Source organism: Haliotis cracherodii, unplaced genomic scaffold (genome assembly GCF_022045235.1).
Source record: "Haliotis cracherodii isolate W230 unplaced genomic scaffold, xgHalCrac1.p SCAF_12, whole genome shotgun sequence".
NCBI lineage: Eukaryota > Metazoa > Mollusca > Gastropoda > Lepetellida > Haliotidae > Haliotis > Haliotis cracherodii.
The window spans coordinates 6,775,769-6,796,863 of NW_027266267.1; the positions used below are offsets into that span (position 1 = coordinate 6,775,769).

General features: G+C 42.1%; 2 protein-coding genes across 5 annotated transcripts in view; both read right to left on the bottom strand.

The window, feature by feature from the left end:
• LOC139458151 (hemicentin-1-like) overlaps window positions 1-21,095 on the bottom strand; it is a 78,441-nt gene that overhangs the window by 52,555 nt on the left and 4,791 nt on the right. For 3 of the 4 annotated variants that reach the window (XM_071239474.1, XM_071239475.1, XM_071239471.1), the window contains exon 2: window positions 1,795-1,854. The gene's annotated coding sequence lies outside the window, so the exon portion shown is untranslated. Of the gene's footprint in view, window positions 1-1,794; window positions 1,855-6,770; window positions 7,114-21,095 lie in introns of those variants that run through there. The other variant, XM_071239472.1, reaches the window with a different exon arrangement.
• LOC139456953 (sericin-2-like) lies at window positions 8,068-10,449 on the bottom strand. Its single transcript, XM_071238420.1, has 3 exons — window positions 10,412-10,449; window positions 8,797-9,326; window positions 8,068-8,216 (listed from the first exon to the last, which is right to left on the bottom strand). The coding sequence occupies exons 1-3, from the start codon at window positions 10,447-10,449 to the stop codon at window positions 8,068-8,070; spliced, it is 717 nt and encodes a 238-aa protein (XP_071094521.1).

The following is a 21,095-nucleotide window of genomic DNA, read 5'->3' on the forward strand; positions in this document are numbered from 1 at the left end:
TACAAACGCGCGTATGTACGCAGACAGGCAGGCAGACAGGCACACACACACACACACACACACATACACACACAACCATATACAAACGCATATGCACACACACAGAACCACATACAAACGTGCGCATGTACGTAGACAGGCAGGCACACACACACACACATACACACACAAACACACACACACAGACAAACACATACATACATACATCCATCCATGTTCATCGCTATTTAAGTGCAATAATCCTAAACGGCACACTGAACGCCATTTCCACTCACCTTTAGGCAACAATTGTGTTCTGGAAACTTGCACCAGCTACAAGCGGTCAGTACGTCATGTGTTAGTTCATTATAACTTGGGACGATTGCTAACCATGAACTAAAGGTGCTCAATGCGCGTTTCCCGAGGATGGGTCAGTACTCTTTTTTTCAGAGGATGCCTTTGTCATGCAATCTGACTCTAAACAAATCAAGACTGGCTGATGCCATGTGACTGATGCACGCGACTGTTCGTGACACAACCTATTTAGGGATGGACATCATTTTGCCATCGACTTATGCTATCACACAAATGTATTTATGTGTAGGTCAAAATGAGCGATATTAATAATAATCATTTTTTGAACGTGATTAATCTGTTACAAATGTATATGATTTCAATGAGGAACATGGCGTTTTCATGTTCATGATATCAATCACTGGTTTCCGCTCCCCGACTAGAGTTTATCCAAATGTTTGAAGTATATCTGAAATATTGTTGAATGAGTGAGCAATTATTGCTTAAAGCCGTATTAGCAATCTTGCAGCTGTTTGCGGTATTAAACAACATTCACTCATTTTATACTGATGAGCTATGGTGGAGTCCCTCAACTGCGCTAAATCGTAACAGTTGTTTTTCTGTGTTTCTTGTTTAGCAATAGCCCAGCTCTATCATGTCAGCTAGTGTAAAATCGAATCTGGACCGGACAAACCAGTGATGATATCATGAGCGACGCCAAACCCCGTTGGGGCACGGGGACAAGGAAATACCGAGTTATCGAACCTGACCTCTGAGTTATCGAACCTGACCACCCGATCCATTTGGTCTTTTAGCCTTAGACCCTGCATGCTGAATCATAATGTGTTAAACCGACTTTAAACCTCACGTTCAGTTCCCATACCAGCCTTCACTACCCATAAACGTTTATACACCATATCAATACAACAAACTTAATTCAGGGAATCTACAAAATCGTAATCATCATTAAAAGGGGGTAAGATAATATTGTATTTGTAAGTGCCATTTTTGAAGCTGTAGTGACAATTAAGACAGAATTGGTGAGGTGAGGTGTGTGTGTGTGTGTGTGTGTGTGTGTGTGTCTCTGTGTGTGTGTGTGTGTGTGTGTGTGTGTGTGTGTGTGTGTGTGTGTGTGTGTGTGTGTGTGTGTGTGTGTGCTTGTACTAGTCCGGACTGATGCCGATTTATAGTGCCAGCTCACTGAGATACCATGCCGCAGTTTAACATGAATACCCCACCCAGACACAGTATCCTGACTCCGAGCCGACCAGTCCTTGTTTTAGCCCTTTTATGCCGAACACCAGACAGGGTAACAACAAGTACCTTCTTTTAAAGTCTTTTGGTAGGACGCGGCCGGGGATCGAACCCCGGACCTTCCGCTCTCCGGGCGGACGCTCTACCACTAGACCACGGAGGCGGTCAGAATTGACAGGAATGCTTGATAATTGACATGCTTGATAACGGTATAACCACATGTACTTGAAACATCCCTTCACCTGATATATTCAATAAAATTCCTACCTTCTGTTTCTTCCAGACTCTTCACTTGACACGTTAATCCATCAGGAATTCCGTCCTCGTCTGTAAAATTAAATTTCTATTAGTACATTTGAGTGCTTGTTTAACACTACTTCCCAGCAACAACGTCAACAATATCACGACGGAATTAATGCATCTTTTAAATATGCCATGCATGAGTAGTTTTGTTTTATTCCTTTTTTATCTGAAAAGCAGGTTGATGATGCGTGAGTCTGAGCAGCATCTGGTTGCCCTGTTTACGCGATCGTTTGTTTACAACGATGCAAGATGGCAACAGGCGCTGAATTGGGTCAGACATTTTATCGGATGTACAATGTATTTGTTTGTTTGTTGTTTATCGTCATACTCATCAATATTCCAGGTACATGACGGCGGTATGTAAATTTTCGAGTTTGGACCAGCAATTCGCCATCGGTGTTCGAGAACAACATTATCACCTACCCCACCGAGCCTGACCACCCGATCCTTTGGATCACCTCTGAGGATCAGCATAGGTCCCTGGGCCTATTCTGACCCGGAACCCCCTCTGAGGATGGAGTTGTGGGGTTGAGGGTGGTGTTGTGGGGTTGGGAGATTAGGAGAGGTTTGTATAATGTATAAGCAAACGTTACAATAGCTGATGTCAGAATATCAGGTCTGCGATTCAAATGAGTAAAGAACGCCCTTTCTTACAATGGGACCACGACACGAGAATTGTGTCTTATTTTTGCCAGAAGGAATAATTGATTATTGATTTGTATTGCATCGAGACTCATTGTGTTTTGTCAATGAGTGTATACGTACCAGTGCGGAAACTCAGATGCGAAAACAACGTCCTTTGTTGTGTGAGAACACTGCATGAGGATTGCATAACATTATTTCCGCAGAGAATACCTTCACATTGCTTTGAAATGATTATAAGGCTTGTTTCTTAAAATAATTTTAATTTAAAAAGTTTACTCAATGAATTATATTACGACTGAATGAAAGAGTTGTCATTAATATGAAGAATCCCATATCCGAGCTGGCTCTACCTTTATGGAGGTATTTCATTCATTTGTTGTTTTCCTTCCAAAGAAATGCAAAAGAAATTTAAATGGTGGGCCGCGAGTCTTTTCCTGATCCCATATCAAACAGATTTAGAATAGCATGACCTCATCTGTTCATTAATTCCATTCAGCAGTATGCATGTTCTGAAATACTGCCATGACTGAAGTTGCCGGGGTTTCGAATATAATGCAACCTGGACACCTCCTGACTTTAAATCCGTTAGGTCCAGTCGTCTAAGGCCTTGCGATTCGCTGTGCAGAGTTGCGTCCCTTGGGAACGCCAGAAACCTATGATTGTGGGTTCGAATCCCGGTTCGCCCCGATTATGTTTCTAGGTTTGTCAGAACCATACCCATGCTAGTGGGTTTCACCGAAGTGGTAAACGTCCGAGACCTGCATCATTTCAGGCCTTCCTCCCACATTAAGCTGACACAGTGTGAGATTATTAAACAGTTTTACACGTTTGAATTCCAAGTTAAACCTCACTCATGTCTATCAACGATGTGTATACATGACTATTTGCAAACGTACGTAGATGTCATTTGTTAGAGACAGGCCATTTAGTCATCACTTTGAGGCTAGGCCTTTTCTAGATTCAGAGCATTTTTCTTTAACATAATACTATTAATGGTAACACGTTCATTGAAACAATCAAGCAAGCTTGTTTCTTTCCGTTTTCTCTAGTCTCAGGATCACTTTGATGAAGGTAAAAATGTTCGGACAGGCTCTCTGGATGACCTTGTTAAGATGACAATGCCACCCTTCTAGATCTCTAACATGCCAATCTTCGATAACAAAATTTATATTTTATACTGGAAAATTTCCTTCTCAATGTTTATCATCAATAACTTTAAAACATTATTCTTCTACTCTTATTTTACAGAAAATACAATTTACTGCTCTGGTTATCAAAGTACAATACCATCTAAGAAAATAAATTTATACAAAGGTCAAATATTTTCACAATCTCAGTAAAATTTCGAAGGCATTAATCAGTCTGTCTTTACTGTGTAGGCATTAGTGAACACTAAGTAGAGTAGACCACTTGAGTGCAGGGGTGCGTGAAACAGTGTGTTCACTAAAACAACAACTTTTGTAGGCATTAGTCACTCCAGGCATTTGTCACTGTAGGCATTAGTAGACCTTACCTATGAAACAGATCACATCTTACGGCTGAGCGGTTATATGGTGAAATCAATCAATATTATGCAAAGTTTCTCAAACGATTTCTCACTCTGTCGGGAATTTTCCCAATATCATTTATCACTTAAACTGACAAAACGTTTGTCTATTGTGAAACCACAGTTGAGCTACCGGCTATAAACTCGCTTCAATGAATAATTTGTCAGGGAACATAAGACCTCAGTCACCACAACAAACATAGTTGTGACACACACCTTCCAAAACCATAGTCAGAGTTAATGGTAGATATGACTTGTCTCAGTCTGTCAACAAACACAAGACACGGACCATGTTGACATAGCTGTCGCTAGCAGAGTGTTTGACAACGACAGGTGTGGTCGCGGGAATTGATTAGAAATTCATGGCATGATGAGATATTATTGGTATACAGAAATAGTCCCACCTACGTGAACCAGCAAAGCGTCTCAAGCTACCTGTCAGCACTTTGGCTTCCGTGTTCTCAGGTGTCTCTCTCTCAAAGCAAAAAAAGTGTAGGTTTCCGTTGTCCGGAAACCTTCCGGATACATTCCCACTTTGGATCCGGCCCGAATCCCTTCAGGAAACCTTCCGGAAACCTTCCAGATACCTTCAGCAACCTTCAAATTTCTTGGGGTTTTTTCAGATACTTTTTTTAATGTGTTTCACACTTAAGTGAACGACATTTTGACATTTTTTAAGGTGTCCGGAAGGTATCCGGATGACGGAAACCTACACTATTTTTTGTTGTACTTCGGAGTGCCTTCGGAGGCTCTCACTTCCTATCAACTGCATGTCTTTGAATGTCTCTGTCATCTATGGCAGTGTCTTTTACTATAATTGGAGGAGCGGTCGGGTAGCCTTGTGGTTAAAGTGTTCGCACGTCACGCCGAAGACCAGGGTTCGATTCCCGACATGGGTACAATGTGTGAAGCCCATTTGTGGTGCCCCCCACCGTGATGTTGCGGGAATATTGCTAAAAGCGGCGTAAAACCATACTCACTCACTCACTATAATTGGAATGTCTGTCGGTTTTTGCGACCCATCAGGAGAAACGCGACCATATGGGTGTTATGATAATTGTGCAGTGACGTCATAAACTAGACTCTTGGAGTCAACTTCCATAAACATCACCATGTGAGCGGGCTGTACAAAAAACCATATTTTTCTCTCGTAAGTTCGTAATGTAATAAAAATAATAATAATCATTTCAAAACATATCAATACATGTCTACTTTCACTTAATCCGACATTATTTCTAAAAAAACAATTATTACATAAACAGTTAAAAGTCTGAAAATGGGATTTTGCAAAAAAAATGAATCCAAATGTTTGATTTCATGAATCTAGATAATAAATTTGAATAATGAGAAGCTTGTGAATTGTATTTTTTGTGTTCCCAAGGTCCAAGGTTCAAAATATAATGATAAGTCAATATGTGATTTTTCACCCATCAGGTTCCTTATATCATAGTTGGTCACACATCTTCGAGCGTCTGTTTATATATTTGAGTGTATGTGAGTATATTGCTATTTATTGTTGAACAATGTTGTGATTGTGTTCCCGCAGTGATATTGCTGGAATGTTGCTAAAAGCGGCAAAAATCCATACTCACTCCCTGTAATTGTATTTCATAGTTTTTGATGAGATTCGGTAGAAGTTCATAGCATTGTGTTTTGACAATAATTAGTTGTGAGTAAATGTATTACTATCTAATGTAAGCAGTAGTGTGGAAGTTACTATATTAAGGTGCTTGTGTAGTCAAGTGTAATCTATAATCTTCTGAGATGTTCTAGTATAGCTGGAATAATCCAACACTGTATATTAACTTCTGTAAAGTATTTATACTTTCTAAGTGGGACAAGCGCATGCCTATCTCATCTCACATTACATCAAGACCAGCTTTTGTGTTAAGAACACGTTTCACCCTGGATATCCAGCCTGGGCCTATTTTGGAAGCTTGACCACTGTTGTTGCTAGGTAAATATTATTACCACTGCTTTTATATTTTATACAGTCATTGTCATTGTACTGCCATTGAATTTTGTACTGCCACTTTATTATGTACTGCCATTGAATTTTGTACTGTCACTCTGTTGTGTACTGCCATTGAATGTTGTACTGTCCCTCTATTGTGTCTTGCCATTGAATGTTGTACTGTCCCTCTATTGTGTCTTGCCATTGAATGTTGTACTGTCCCTCTATTGTGTCTTGCCATTGAATGTTGTACTGTCCCTCTGTTGTGTCTTGTCATTGAATGTTGTACTGTCCCTCTATTGTGTCTTGTCATTGAATGTTGTACTGTCCCTCTATTGTGTCTTGTCATTGAATGTTGTACTGTCCCTCTATTGTGTCTTGCCATTGAATGTTGTACTGTCCCTCTATTGTGTCTTGTCATTGAATGTTGTACTGTCCCTCTATTGTGTACTGCCATTGAATGTTGTACTGTCCCTCTATTGTGTCTTGTCATTGAATGTTGTAGTATGTAATGATGTGTAAACCTAGTTATTTTTTATAATACAATTGTTAATTGCGTACTATTTATCACTGATTACTCTATAAGTAACTATATATATGTCTGTGTGTATATATATATATAATACATACTAATATCTTTCTATCTATCTTTACATCCATCCTCCTATCCATCATCAATCTATCTACCCGTATACATCTACTAGTATCTATCTGTCTATGAATATGGGAGTCTCAATTTTCACTTCCTAACTCTCTTATTTTCCATCGCCCCCAGTCGTACACAACATTACTTACCATCACATGATAATCCTTGCTGCTGCCTGCTTATCACGCGTCTTTAAATAAACACCGAAACACCACCCAAATCTTTGTACAAGTTTTAACAAGTGTAATCCAGTGTAGGACAATATCCACTCAACACCGGGTTGTAAGGAGACACACAAACACAGCAGCACAATGGGAGGAATACAATAGACATATGAAGTCGTGTGTCTTGATTCACGGCACACTGGCTGTAGTCGTCCTTCCAATCGACTTCCTTGTGATCCGATCTATTCATCAACGTACTCCAAAAAATATCCTTTGTTAATATATGACCAACGTGTACATTCACAAGTGACTATCGGAGAGTGTCAACGTTAGGAGAATCAGGGGTAAGCCATTACTCCCCAGAAAGCCATTATACTCGTAGCTACCCAGCCCATTGCAACGTTGTCCTTGGACATTATTCTTTGAACCACTTTTCACATTCTTGAAGCCAAATGATACAATGTGAGGGAATTCTCATCAAAACGTTCTCTACATGGCCCTGGTTATATCCGCTCATTGAATAACTGTCTTGAGTACTTGCTTCGACTCAAATTAAACAGGAACATTACTCAGTTATGAGTCACCTGGTTAATGGTCAACTAACACAACACATACGGTCAATTAACCGTACATGTGGTCAAGTACCATAGATCATATGGTCAGTTGAAAGTATAGTACACATCATCAACTACCCCAGCACAAATGATCGAATAACACAGCACTTGTGGTCAATCGACACAGCTCATATCATCAAGTAATAAACACAGCACATATGGTCCACGAACACTGCACATCTGATCAAGTAACAGAGCACATATGGTCAATCGACACAGCTCATGTGGTAAACCGGCACAGCACATATTGGTCAACCATCATACGATATGTGGCCAACAAAGACAGCACAGCAGAGACAGCATATCACTACTAAAGACTGACGACAAACGGCCCGTTATTATTAGCCTATTGTAGGTGTCAGAATCAATAACCACCTCACAAGCAGGAACCCTTCCGCATGGGCACCGGTGTGAAATCATTGAGACTATTTGACATGGAGGTAATGACGACCACCTGGTCGATCTGTGTCGTGTTTTATTGTGGGTTTCAGATTGAAAGGGCTTAGATTTCATGTTGAACTACATAGATGTATTAATCTATCGATTATGGACGCATTCCTACTGGGTGCATGTTCGTTTTGATTCAGGCCTGATCATTTCTTCACGGTTGATATTGTCATTATATTTATGGCTATCATAATTACCGCTTTTGCAGTACACACCAAGCACTAAGCCATATATCGAAAGTTCATTGTCAGGTCATGTGCATGTACTTCATTATCATGATAATAAGTATCATCATCATCATCATCATCATCATCATCATCGTCGTCGTCGTCGTCATTGTCGTCATCACCATTGATAGGACCCAGCTCCACTCCGGAGACAATAGTATGGGAAGTTCCTCGTTAAATGCTCCCAATACTGAAACCCTGCTGTGATTTCACGACACAGCTCCATGCTAATGGGAGCACTTACAATAGGTGCTGGCAGATTGAACACCTACAGTGTTCGTAACCGTAAACACTGCAGCCATCTGCTGGCCACACAATGTAGGTAATACAGCCGCCAGCAGCTGTCCACATTGCAATCAATACTCGCATTGATATGGGTGAGGACACACCATATGCCTTGACACCTACTAAGCAGGACACAGGGAACAGCTTTCTGTCGCAAACGCCTTTCGTCGACAATGGGCAAACTGACGTATGAATGATAGTTATAAAAAGCAAATATAAAGAGAGAGAAATGAAAAGCGAATCACCTACTACTACTGCTGCTACTGCTGCTACACCTACTACTACTGCTGCTGCTACACCTGCAACTACTGCTGCTACTGCTACTACACCTACTACTACTGCTGCTACACCTACTGCTACTACTGCTGCTACACCTACTGCTACACCTGCAACTACTGCTGCTACTGCTACTACACCTACTACTACTGCTACACCTACTACTACTGCTGCTACTGTTGTAGTTACTACTGCTGCTACTGCTGCTATTGCTGCTGCTGTTACTGTCACAGACACTGCTACTACTACTACAACTATTAAAAGTACTGCAACTGCTAATGCTGCTATTACTATCACTACTACTGCTACAGATACTGCTACTGCTACTGCTGGTACTACTGCTGCTACTGTTACTGCTACTGCTGCTATTGCTGCTACTGTTGCTGCTACTGCTACTGCTGGCACTACTCCTGCTATTGCTACTGTTGTTGCTACTGCTACAGTTACTGTCACAGACACTGCTACTAGTACTACAACTATTAAAAGTACTGCAACTGCTAATGCTGCTACTGCTATCACTACTACTGCTACAGATACTGTTACTGCTACTGCTGCTGCTACTGCTGCTACTACTAATACCGCATCTCCTACTATTGCTACTACTGGTGCTACTACTACCACAACTACTGCTGCTACTACAACTACTACTGCTACTACTACTGCTACTACAACTACTACTGCTACTACTACTGCTACTTACAGGTATGAAAATAGACACAGTGTACAAGGAAAGTTGTATACAGTTTAGTTATAATGGTTATCAACAGTTATTCCAGCCACACCTGTAGTTATGATAAATCTCAACGAAAAAAGCCTCAAAATTAAAAAAAACAATGAGAGCTGGGCCGCCCGCCGCGGTCGTTTAAACTCCAATGTACGTGTTTGTTCTGCCACTAGGTAAGGTCAAGGTCGCATCTGCTCGGTGCAGAGTTGCGTCACGTTGGCGAGCCAGACACCTAAGACGATGGAACCGACGCCCGAATTCCTCTGAGAGACCATATAATTTATGTTTCTAAGTTTGTCAGCGCCATATCCGTGCTCATGGCTCGCTGACTTGGTCAACTGCGTGGATCGATGCTCATGATACTAATCACTGGATTATCTGGTCCAGACTCGATTATTTACAGACCGCCGTCATATAGCTGGAATATTGCTGAGTGCGGCGTTAAACAATAAACAAACAAACAAAACTCATACTGCAGTCTTCATTGGCTGCTAGTTAACCAACGGATAAAGTTCAAGCTGCCTAGCGTTACCAACGACGCCATTTATGATCCACAGTACCCACAATATCTTCAAACTCTAATTTCACTTCAAAACCCCAGTATCAACGGGCGCTCTGTCGATCAAATGTATTTAATTGCACCTGACACCAAAACCAAATTAGGTGAACGATCGACTCAGTCTCTTCTCCAACTGTGGAACTAACTACCTCTCTCCATCAGATCTTCCACTAACTCTGACACCTTCCTTTCTTCTTTGAAGACATTTCTCTACAGAGAAGCCTGGAATATTTCTGAGTGCGACGTTAAACAACAAACAAACAAACCAACCGTGCTCATGGCTGTCACTGGTGTTGCACCCGAAACAATTGATCGATCCAAGAGGACTAGCGAATTATTACAGAAATAAGACATGTGAAGACGGATGCGACATCTCCACCTAAACCTCTAATCGAACAGGGCATATATCGATCTGTAATTAGCGCGTCGGAGACTCAGCTCGGGTGTGCTTAGGTTATTGAATAATCCTAACATGTAAACGCATGGAACTTTACGTGTTTGCCGATAGGAAAAACGTTGACGAAGCAGCCATAGCTAATTGACGACAGTCTTAACAGCGTGCTTGATTTTCTCTCAAGTGAACATGGAGTGGGGTCTTCAGCTGATTCACAAGGATGTCGCAATTTCCTATTAAACATCCCCAAACAACATATATAGCCACTTCTCTACAGGACTATATTCCCTGTGATGTAGCAAATTGGCTGCAGCGTTCGCGCACCACCTCGGTAACCCTGGTTTGATTACCTTATGGGAAGAATGTGCGAAGATCCGTAACTTCTCACAACCAGTATATTATTCTGTTTCATTGCATGGTAGTACTTGACGTGTATTTAGCATTAATTCGGACTCTGTAGTTTGAAATATATTTGGATTTACAAATAGATAAAAATACTAGGTACCACTGGTGAGTAATTTTCAAAAACAGGGCATCACATTTCACTGTCGTTCGGAATATACAGAAATGTGGCTTCAGTGCCATGAATAATGGATTTTAACTGCTGTCATTTCCGTCTTCACAACACGACCAAGCGTGAGGACTATTACTGGAAATGATATATTGAATTCTTCATGAACCGGGTTGCTGGGGGAGCTGATTGTCGTGATAGATAATTACTGTAGAAAAATGTTTTGTGTAAATTCGAAGCCGTGAACAGGAACCCTCGAATACATGACATGTCCTCTTTCACTGACTCTCGAAGCCGTGAACAGGTACCCCCAAATACATGACATGACCTCTCTCACTGACTCTCGAAGCCGTGAACAGGTACCCCCAAATACATGATATGTCCTCTCTCACTGACTCTCGAAGCCGTGAACAGGTACCCTCAAATACATGACATGTCCTCTCTCACTAACTCTCGAAGCCGTAAACAGGTACCCTCAAATACATGACATGACCTCTCTCACTGATTCTCGAAGCCGTGAACAGGTACCCCCAAATACATGACATGTCCTCTCTCACTGATTCTCGAAGCCGTAAACAGGTACCCTCAAATACATGACATGTCCTCGCTCATTGAATGAGTGAATGTTGTTTTGCGTCTAGTTAATTGTTTGGAGTACAATGCATCATCTTAACCTCAGCATTGATTCAACCCAACACATTAGTGTAATTCTTCTGAGACCGCCCATAACAGCAAGGCGAAGGTCGTCCTAACCTCAGTTCACGTTGTCACGCTAATGTCACAGATTCCAGCGTCTCAAATTACATCTGCGGTAACGGTTGCCCATTGAGGATATGGCTTGTATTGTTAATAATTAACACGTGACGAACATGTTATAGGTCCGTTAATGCCACTAACAACTGCTTGAAATATTAATCTGAACGAAATCTAGGGTAAAGTCTTTGACATATGAAAACGTACAAGATTATGGGTGACAATTTCTGGTTTATTGCATATAAACGGTTTCGGTGGATATTTTTACACCGTCATCAAGCTGGAGTGACAACCAAGTGATGAGAGGTGTATATGCATGTCATATTGTGATAGGCAGCAGATTAACACTGGCAACAACAGGTAATAGATAACAAATACACACAGGTAACGAAGCCAGATGTACAGTAAGGATGACAAATAGCACACGGGTAATGAAGCCAGAAGTACAATAAGGATGACAGATAGCACACAGGTAATGAAGCCAGATGTACAGTAAGGATGACAAATAGCACACAGGTAACGAAGCCAGATGTACAGTAAGGATGACAAATAGTACACAGGGAATGAAGCCAGATGTACAGTAAGGATGACAAATAGCACACGGTCATGAAGGCAGATGTACAGTAAGGATGACAAATAGCACACGGTCATGAAGCCAGATGTACAGTAAGAATAACAAATAGCACACAGGTAACGAAGCCAGATGTACAGTAAGGATGACAAATAATAGCACAGAGGTAATAAAGCCAGATGTACAGTAAGGATGACAGATAGCACACAGGTAATGAAGCCAGATGTACAGTAAGGATGACAAATAGCACACAGGTCATGAAGCCAGATGTACAGTAAGGATGACAAATAACACACAGGTAATGAAGCCAGATGTACAGTAACGATGACAAATAGCACACGGATAATGAAGCCAGATGTACAGTAAGGATGACAAATAGCACACGGTCATGAAGCCAGATGTACAGTAAGAATAACAAATAGCACACAGGTAATGAAGCCAGATGTACAGTAAGAATAACAAATAGCACACAGGTAATGAAGCCAGATGTACAGTAAGGATGACAAATAGCACACAGGTAATGAAGCCAGATGTACAGTAAGGATGACAAATAATAGCACAGAGGTAATAAAGCCAGATGTACAGTAAGGATGACAGATAGCACACAGGTCATGAAGCCAGATGTACAGTAAGGATGACAAATAGCACACAGGTAATGAAGCCAGATGTACAGTAAGGATAACAAATAGCACACAGGTAATGAAGCCAGATGTACAGTAAGGATGACAAATAGCACACAGGTAATGAAGCCAGATGTACAGTAAGGATGACAAATAATAGCACAGAGGTAATAAAGCCAGATGTACAGTAAGGATGACAGATAGCACACAGGTAATGAAGCCAGATGTACAGTAAGGATGACAAATAGCACACAGGTAATGAAGCCAGATGTACAGTAAGGATAACAAATAACACACAGGTAATGAAGCCAGATATACAGTAACGATGACAAATAGCACACGGATAATGAAGTCAGATGTACAGTAAGGATGACAAATAGCACACGGTCATGAAGCCAGATGTACAGTAAGAATTACAAATAGCACACGGTCATGAAGCCAGATGTACAGTAAGAATAACAAATAGCACACGGGTAACGAAGCCATATGTACAGTAAGAATAACAAATAGCACACAGGTAACGAAGCCAGATGTACAGTAAGGATGACAAATAGCACACAGGTAATGAAGCCAGATGTACAGTAAGGATGACAAATAGTACACAGGTAATGAAGCCATATGTACAGTAAGGATGACAAATAGCACACAGGTAATGAAGCCAGATGTAGAGTAAGGATGACAAATAGCACACGGGTAATGAAGCCAGATGTACAGTAAGAATAACAAATAGCACACAGGTAACGAAGCCAGATGTAGAGTAAGGATGACAAATAGCACACGGGTAATGAATCCAGATGTACAGTAAGGATGACAAATAGCACACAGGTCATGAAGCCAGGTGTACAGTAAGGATAACAATAGCACACAGGTCATGAAGCCAGATGTACAGTAAGGATGACAAATAGCACACAGGTCATGAAGCCAGATGTACAGTAAGGATGACAAATAGCAAACAGGTCATGAAGCCAGATGTACAGTAAGGATGACAAATAGCACACAGGTCATGAAGCCAGATGTACAGTAAGGATGACAAATAGCACACAGGTCATGACATGAAGCCAGATGTACAGTAAGGATGACAAATAGCACACAGGTCATGAAGCCAGATGTACAGTAAGGATGACAAATAGCACACAGGTAATGAAGCAGACAGGTAATGAAGCCAGATGTACAGTAAGGATGGCAATAGCACACAGGTCATGAAGCGCACAGGTAATGAAGCCAGATGTACAGTAAGGATAACAAGTAGCACGTAGATAGTGAAGCCAGATGTACAGTAAGGATGACAAATGGCAGACAGGTCATGAAGCACACAGGTAATGAAGCCAGATGTACAGTAAGGATAACAAGTAGCACACAGATAGTGAAGCCAGATGTACAGTAAGGATGACAAATAGCACACAGGTCATGAAGCACACGGGTAATGAAGCCAGATGTACAGTAGGGTTAAGGATTAAAAGGATTAAACAGTTGTGAGAAGCTGATTGGACCCTAATTGCTGCTAGATCTTGATAGGCATACGAGATGTCAAATGTCAGATGTCTATGATCAAATGTTTGTGACGGAGGATTTCTACAGCTTCTGAGAGTTTTTTGGGGGGTGACGTCCGCCGTCACAAACCTTTTGTCTTTGTTATAAATTGAAAAAACGTTGTTAATTTTGAATACCATCACTCCTATTCCTGCAAGAGTTTGTAAACAGAAACTGTAGCTGGGTAATTTTGTGGGGAAATATATTGGATTAATGAAGACTGGGCACGAAATGAATTTTACAACCAAATGACCCGCAACCAACCATGTTAGAAATGTTGTAATAATTTTCGTCGAAAGCAAATTTACTGATTTTCAAGGATAGGATGTCTAACATAGCTATATTTCTTTACATTTTTAGTTTTAAATCCCATTATTATTTATTTTACAAAATAGAAACATATGGTAATTTGTTTCGAACAACAGGAAACTTGATATGTTTTCGACATATTCCTTGGGTCGCCTCGTGGTTCGCGTTCGCTTATCACACCGAAGTCCCGGGTTCGATTCCTACATTGGTACAATATGTGAAGCCCTAATTCTTGTGCCACCTGCAGTGATATTGCGGGAATATTGCTGAAAACCTCACTCACTCACTCACTCACTCACTCTTAACCATTTCTTCATTTTTTTTCTTAAGACTTTAAATTAAACATTAGATCTCATACATTATTCAATTTCTCTAAATTATTCAAAAACAATTGGTCATTTAAAGACATCGCTTTAACTGTTATATCGATGCGTCTTGCAGGATGCCTTCTGTGACACCGGGATAGGACCCCCTCCCCCCTCCCATTTTAAAAAAATGTAAAACAAAGAAAATTTTGGATCAGTTGGGGGCGTACCTTTTGGCATTCCAAAATATGTGTGAAAACGTTTCTTTACTATTTCAGCAATATCGCGTTACCCTTTATGCTCATTGAGTTATGGACACGATCTAACAGTTGCCACGAATACCTCATGACCTTGACATTGATAGCATGACCTTCACATTGATAGCATGACCTCGCTATTGATGCGCTTATTCCGTACATTGAACGACGAACGGCCCTCTGCGTTTTCATTCTCAAACAGAAACTGGATATAGGAATTGTATTGATCCCCGCGCCATGCTGGTAAGTAATTCATACATTTGAAGAGATTTGCCATGACCCCGAATACCAGAGTAGGTCAGTAACGGCCGTATTGTACTGTGGTGTGCGCAGGAAATAGCCGCGGTCTGACTTCAACGCTGACGGAGTGGTGACAGTGAATGTGTAGTGAACACAGTGACTGAAACCATCCAGACATTATTCAGCAATGCGTTGATGGAGACCGAGGGCTAGGGTCGGGCGTCTAGTTCCAATCACGACTAGACGATGTAATACATGACGTGTGAGTGAGTGAGTATTGTTTTTACGCCGCTTTTAGCAATATTCAAGCAATATCACGGCGGGGGACACCAGAAATTGGCTTCACACTCGAACCGGGGTCTTCGGCGAGACGAGCGAACGCTTTAACCACTAGGCTACCCGACCGCCCCGAAATGTTTTAAGTATGGTGAAATGAATTGGGATCATTGCAATACCATGCCACAGTTTAACATGAATACCCCACTCAGACACAGTATACTGACTCCGAGCCGACCAGTCCTTGTTTTAGCCTCTTAATGCCGAGAACCAGGCAGGGTAACAATAAGTAGCATCTTTTAATGTATTTTGGTATGACGCGGCCAGGGGAGAGAACACCGACCTCCCGCTCTCCGGACAGACGCTATATCCACCAGACCACGGTGGGTCGGATGGTCACAATGTCTTACTAAGCTGATTTGCCTCGTGATATTTACCTGCTCATGATATCATCCACTGGTTTGTCTCATCCTGATCATTTGCAGCCGCTGCGTCTACAGTCGCTAACTTTCTTAATTATTACGAAATGAAAAACAATTGTTATATAAAAAATACTATTCTTCACATACCTACTACTATACTTGGTTCCCCAAGTCGGATAATGCTGGAAATTGTATCACAAGCGGTGGAAAATAACACTCGCCCCCGCCCAATACTCGCTCCCACACTCTTAATGAAACATGCGCTCTGACAATATCTAATATTGAATGGCTCGACAAAATTCAGAAGGGCGGCACTTATCGATATATCGATATCATTCAAGCATACCTTGCCAGTCAGGCCTATAATTGTTGAGGAGAGGTTTGGGGTGGTGAGAAGTGTTTTCCATCGGCCTTTAACTACCCCATAAAGTCGTCGACGTGAAATAAAAATTTGAAATGCAAATGTTCTTTATGGAGAGAGTTAACAATGCCAACCTCATTACGCAAGACCACTCAGGGTGGTGATGTTCAGATGAAATCAATCAGCCATTGTCGTTTACATGTCACCTGTCGAGGCTGAGGAATTAAACCTCCTTGTCGTGTTCGATATCAGTCAATCCAACAGTCAATATTGATTTTTAGTTTACAGGTGGAATAGAATAACACAACCGCCATAAAAAAGACGACTACGCCAGGTCACGCCATCGTTCTAAAGATATTCATCGAGTGATTATAAAAGGCTGGAAGACACAATTATACCACGTGGCCTAAATAAGCCAAAGTGAAAATTCATTTCTGAACTCTTCAGCACTTCTTGATTAAACCTATCATGGGAAAGATACGTTTTATTCGAATTAACATTATTGTGCCTGACCTAACTTGTGAGGGGCGGTCGGGTAGCCTAGTGGTTAAAGCGTTCGCTCGTCACGCCGAAAAACTGGGTTCGATTCCTGACATGGGTACAATATGTGAAGCCCATTTCTGGTGTCCCCTGCCGTGATATTGCTTGAATATTGCTAAAAGCGGCGTAAAACCATACTCATTCACTCACTCTAACTTGTGAACAATCCGCAAGCAACGCATCTGTGGCAAGCTCAAGTATATCGTGATTGCTATCATAGTCATACGCAGACGCAATGACGTAATGTAAACATCATCTTAAAAATTGAGATCTTGCGAGATCCGAGTTGTATGCAACTCGCCGCCGTGTGAATGCTGAGTTGTATACAACTTCAGTTCGTGCAACTAGTTGCATGCAACAAATTGTATACAACTAGTTGTACCGTGTGAATGCCCATTAAGTCAAACAAAATCTATACCTGGGTTGTGTAATGGCGGATCCATGGCTACTTTTAGGTAGTTCTGTACAAAATTGTATGTAGTTCTGTACGAATTGTTATGTAGTTCTATACGCATTTTTATGTAGGTTGGGCGGCGTCTCCAGGGAACCACCATAACCAGCCACGCCCATATTATACCCATCCCCCCACCCCACCCTCCACTCCCCACCCCCAAACCCTCAGGTTTTGTTCCACCCAAACCAATCGTTGCTTTACTATACACATAAACATATAATATAATCAGGTGTGCTTCAAATAAGCAAATATGTACATTAGAGATCAGGGAACACTCTATATTAAACACGTGATTTAATAAAGTCAAACAATCTATGATTGTGTAAATAATTGTATTATCATATTCAACATCTTTATCGTCGTTTGCGATTTGTATTGAATTAACACTCCATTGTATAAGTCACGTTAAAAAAAGCACGTTTAACCACGGTGTTATATACACCTTGGAGATCTGTCTGTCAATATATATATACAGTGTTATAGCGATTCTAAGGAACTACTTCCACAAAAGACTCCTAAGGCCACGGAGCTGTAAGTACATGTTGTGTGAGACGGGTGGGGATAAAAGCTTATATTTAACAGGAAACAACAGTCGTCTAACCTTCTTTGTCGACGCTGCAACTCGGCGTCTACGTCTCCAAGGGCAACGGTAGTATTGTGTGTTTGTATGACTGTATGTTACGGTTGAGTGTTCCGTGGGACCGCGGTGTCTGTTGGGTAAAGAGACAGAAGAAAACAAACACGTTATGGTAGGACACCTGGCATACAGGTGATATATGTCTGTGGAATTGGTGGATTTAGAAAACACGTGGCTTGACTGCAGGTGTGTGTGTGTGTGAGGTGTGTGTGTATGTGTGTGTGTGAAGTGTGTGTGTATGTGTGTGTGAGGTGTGTGTGTATGTGTGTGTGTGTGAGGTGTGTGTATGTGTGTGTGTGAGGTGTGTGTGTGTATGTGTGTGTGTGAGGTGTGTGTGTATGTGTGTGTGTGTGAGGTGTGTGTGTATGTGTGTGTGAGGTGTGTGTGTATGTGTGTGTGTGAGGTGTGTGTATGTGTGTGAGAGGTGTGTGTATGTGTGTGTGTGAGGTGTGTGTGTATGGTGTGTGTGTATGTGTGTGTGAGGTGTGTGTGTATGTGTGTGTGTGAGAGAGGTGTGTGTATGTGTGTGTGAGGTGTGTGTGTATGTGTGTGTGAGGTGTGTGTGTATGTGTGTGTGTGAGGTGTGTGTGTATGTGTGTGTGTGAGGTGTGTGTGTATGTGTGTGTGTGAGGTGTGTGTATGTGTGTGTGTGTGAGGTGTGTGTGAGGTGTGTGTGTATGTGTGTGTGTGTTAGGTGTGTGTGTATGTGTGTGTGTGTGTGGCGGGATGGGTGGGTTGGTGGGTGTTGTGGACAGGTCTGCGTGTGTGAAGGTGGTTTAGAGGTGGGTTTGAGTGGGGTGGAAGTACAATAATTTTAACACAGACATAACGAGAGAGGGACGATGGGGAAGGGGGGGGGGGGGATGTGGTTCTGGAGTTGGGGAGGGGGGGTGTGTGTATATTTTTTTCTACACACAGAGGTCTAGCCCCTTCACTCCTCCCCCCACCCCCCCCCCCCCCCCCCCCCCCCCCCCTAAGGAGCCGGGTCTTCACGGACGGGGTCACCTGATCATCAGATACCATATAACGGTAACTGTCTTGAGGTCATTATCTACTGTCCATTTGTATTGCAAGCAAAGTCAATAGGGTATTCCACCGATGGACACCCCGAGGCTGTATGTAAGAACATCATCTGTGACTGCTCTGGCAGACATATTACCCCTTGGTGTTGAGCTAACACTAACCAGTTTGTGATAGCGTGAACTTTATGTGACGCAGAACTCACTCACTCACTCACTCGCTCACTTGCTCACCGCCCTCATTCACTCACTCACTCACTGACTCACTCACTCACTCAATCACAGACTCACTCACTCACCGCCCCTCACTCACTCACTCACTCACCCACGTGGATGACCTCACTACGCAGCACAGGTAAAACCACCTCGTGTACCCCGCAAATGTAACCCGATAAGATTTCTCTTAAACCTCGCCTGTTAATTTCGTGTGCTGATACATAAAACGATATTCGTTGATTTATCAAGCTGCATATATCTCCTATACATGTGTTCAACCTCGTGACCAAACCTAACGCTTCCGTAACACGTAAACACAAGCTCGCTTGTTACGTTAATCATAAATGTGTATGAGGAAAGTTTGAGTATTTTAAAATGAAACTTAAACATACATAGTAATTAAACCAACAACAATAGCTTGGGAAATATATACCGACAGAAACAAGGACGCTGACACCATGAGTGAGTGAGTGAGTATGGTTTTACGCCGCTCTTATCAATATTCAAGCAATATCACGGCGGGGGACACCAGAAATGGGCTTTACACATTGTACCCATGTCGGGAATCGAACCCGGGTCTTCGGCGTGACGAGCGAACGCTTTAACCACAAGGCTACCCCACCGCCCCGCTGACACCATTAATAAAAGGTTTATCCTATACAGTACTTACCAAATACGTTCCTTTAAGTATTTAAAAATATCTGTTTTGACCCAACATGTAATGAAGCTACTTGACAAAATGAGGTGAGGTGAAATGGGGTTTAACGTCGCGTCCAAGATTATTGCACTTATATAGCGACGTGCATGCACGTGTATGTGTGTGTGTGGCTGCTCGTACTAGTCCGGACTGATGCTGATTTATAGTGCTAGCTCACTGAGATACATGCCGCAGTTTAACATGAATACCCCACTCAGACACAGTATACTGACTCCGAGCCGACCAGTCCTTGTTTTAGACCCTTAAAGCCGAGCGCCAGACAGGGTAACAACAAGTACAATCTTTTAATGTCTTTTTGTATGACGCGGCCCGGGATCGAACCCTGGACCTTCCGCTCTCCGGGCGGACGCTCTACCACTAGACCACGGAGGCGGTACTTGACAAAATGGGTGCTTGTGGGTGGTACATGGAGTTGACATAAAAACATACGGGTGTTGGGGTCATAACTAGCACGGGTGCTACTGAAAAGTAACCCAGTTTGCTTTATGTACCCTTGCCAAAATGGATATTAACGGATTTGAGTGAGTGAGTGAGTTGGGTTTCGCGCCGCTTTTAACAGTATTCCAGTGATATCATCTGGGAGGAAAGCCCGAAGTGATGCAGGTCTCAGACGTTTACCACTTCGGTGAAACCCACGAGCACGGGTATGGTGCTGACAAACCTAGAAACATAATCGGGGTGAACCGGGATTCGAACCCACAATCATAGGTTTCTGGCGTGCCCAAGGGAAGTAACTCTGCACAGCGAAGCGCAGGGCCTTAGACGACTGGACCTAACGGATTTGAAGTCAGGAGGTGTCCATTTTCCAATGCGCCAAACAGGTTGCTATATGGCAAACCCCGGCAACTTCAGTCATGGCAGTATTTCAGAACATGCATACTGCTGAATGGAATTAATGAACAGATGAGATCATGCTATTCTAAATCTGTTTGATATGGGATCAGGAAAAGACTCGCAGCCCACCATTTAAATTTCTTTGGCATTTCTTTGGAAGGAAAACAACAAATGAATGAAATACCTCCAGGTAACTGCGGCCAGTAATTAT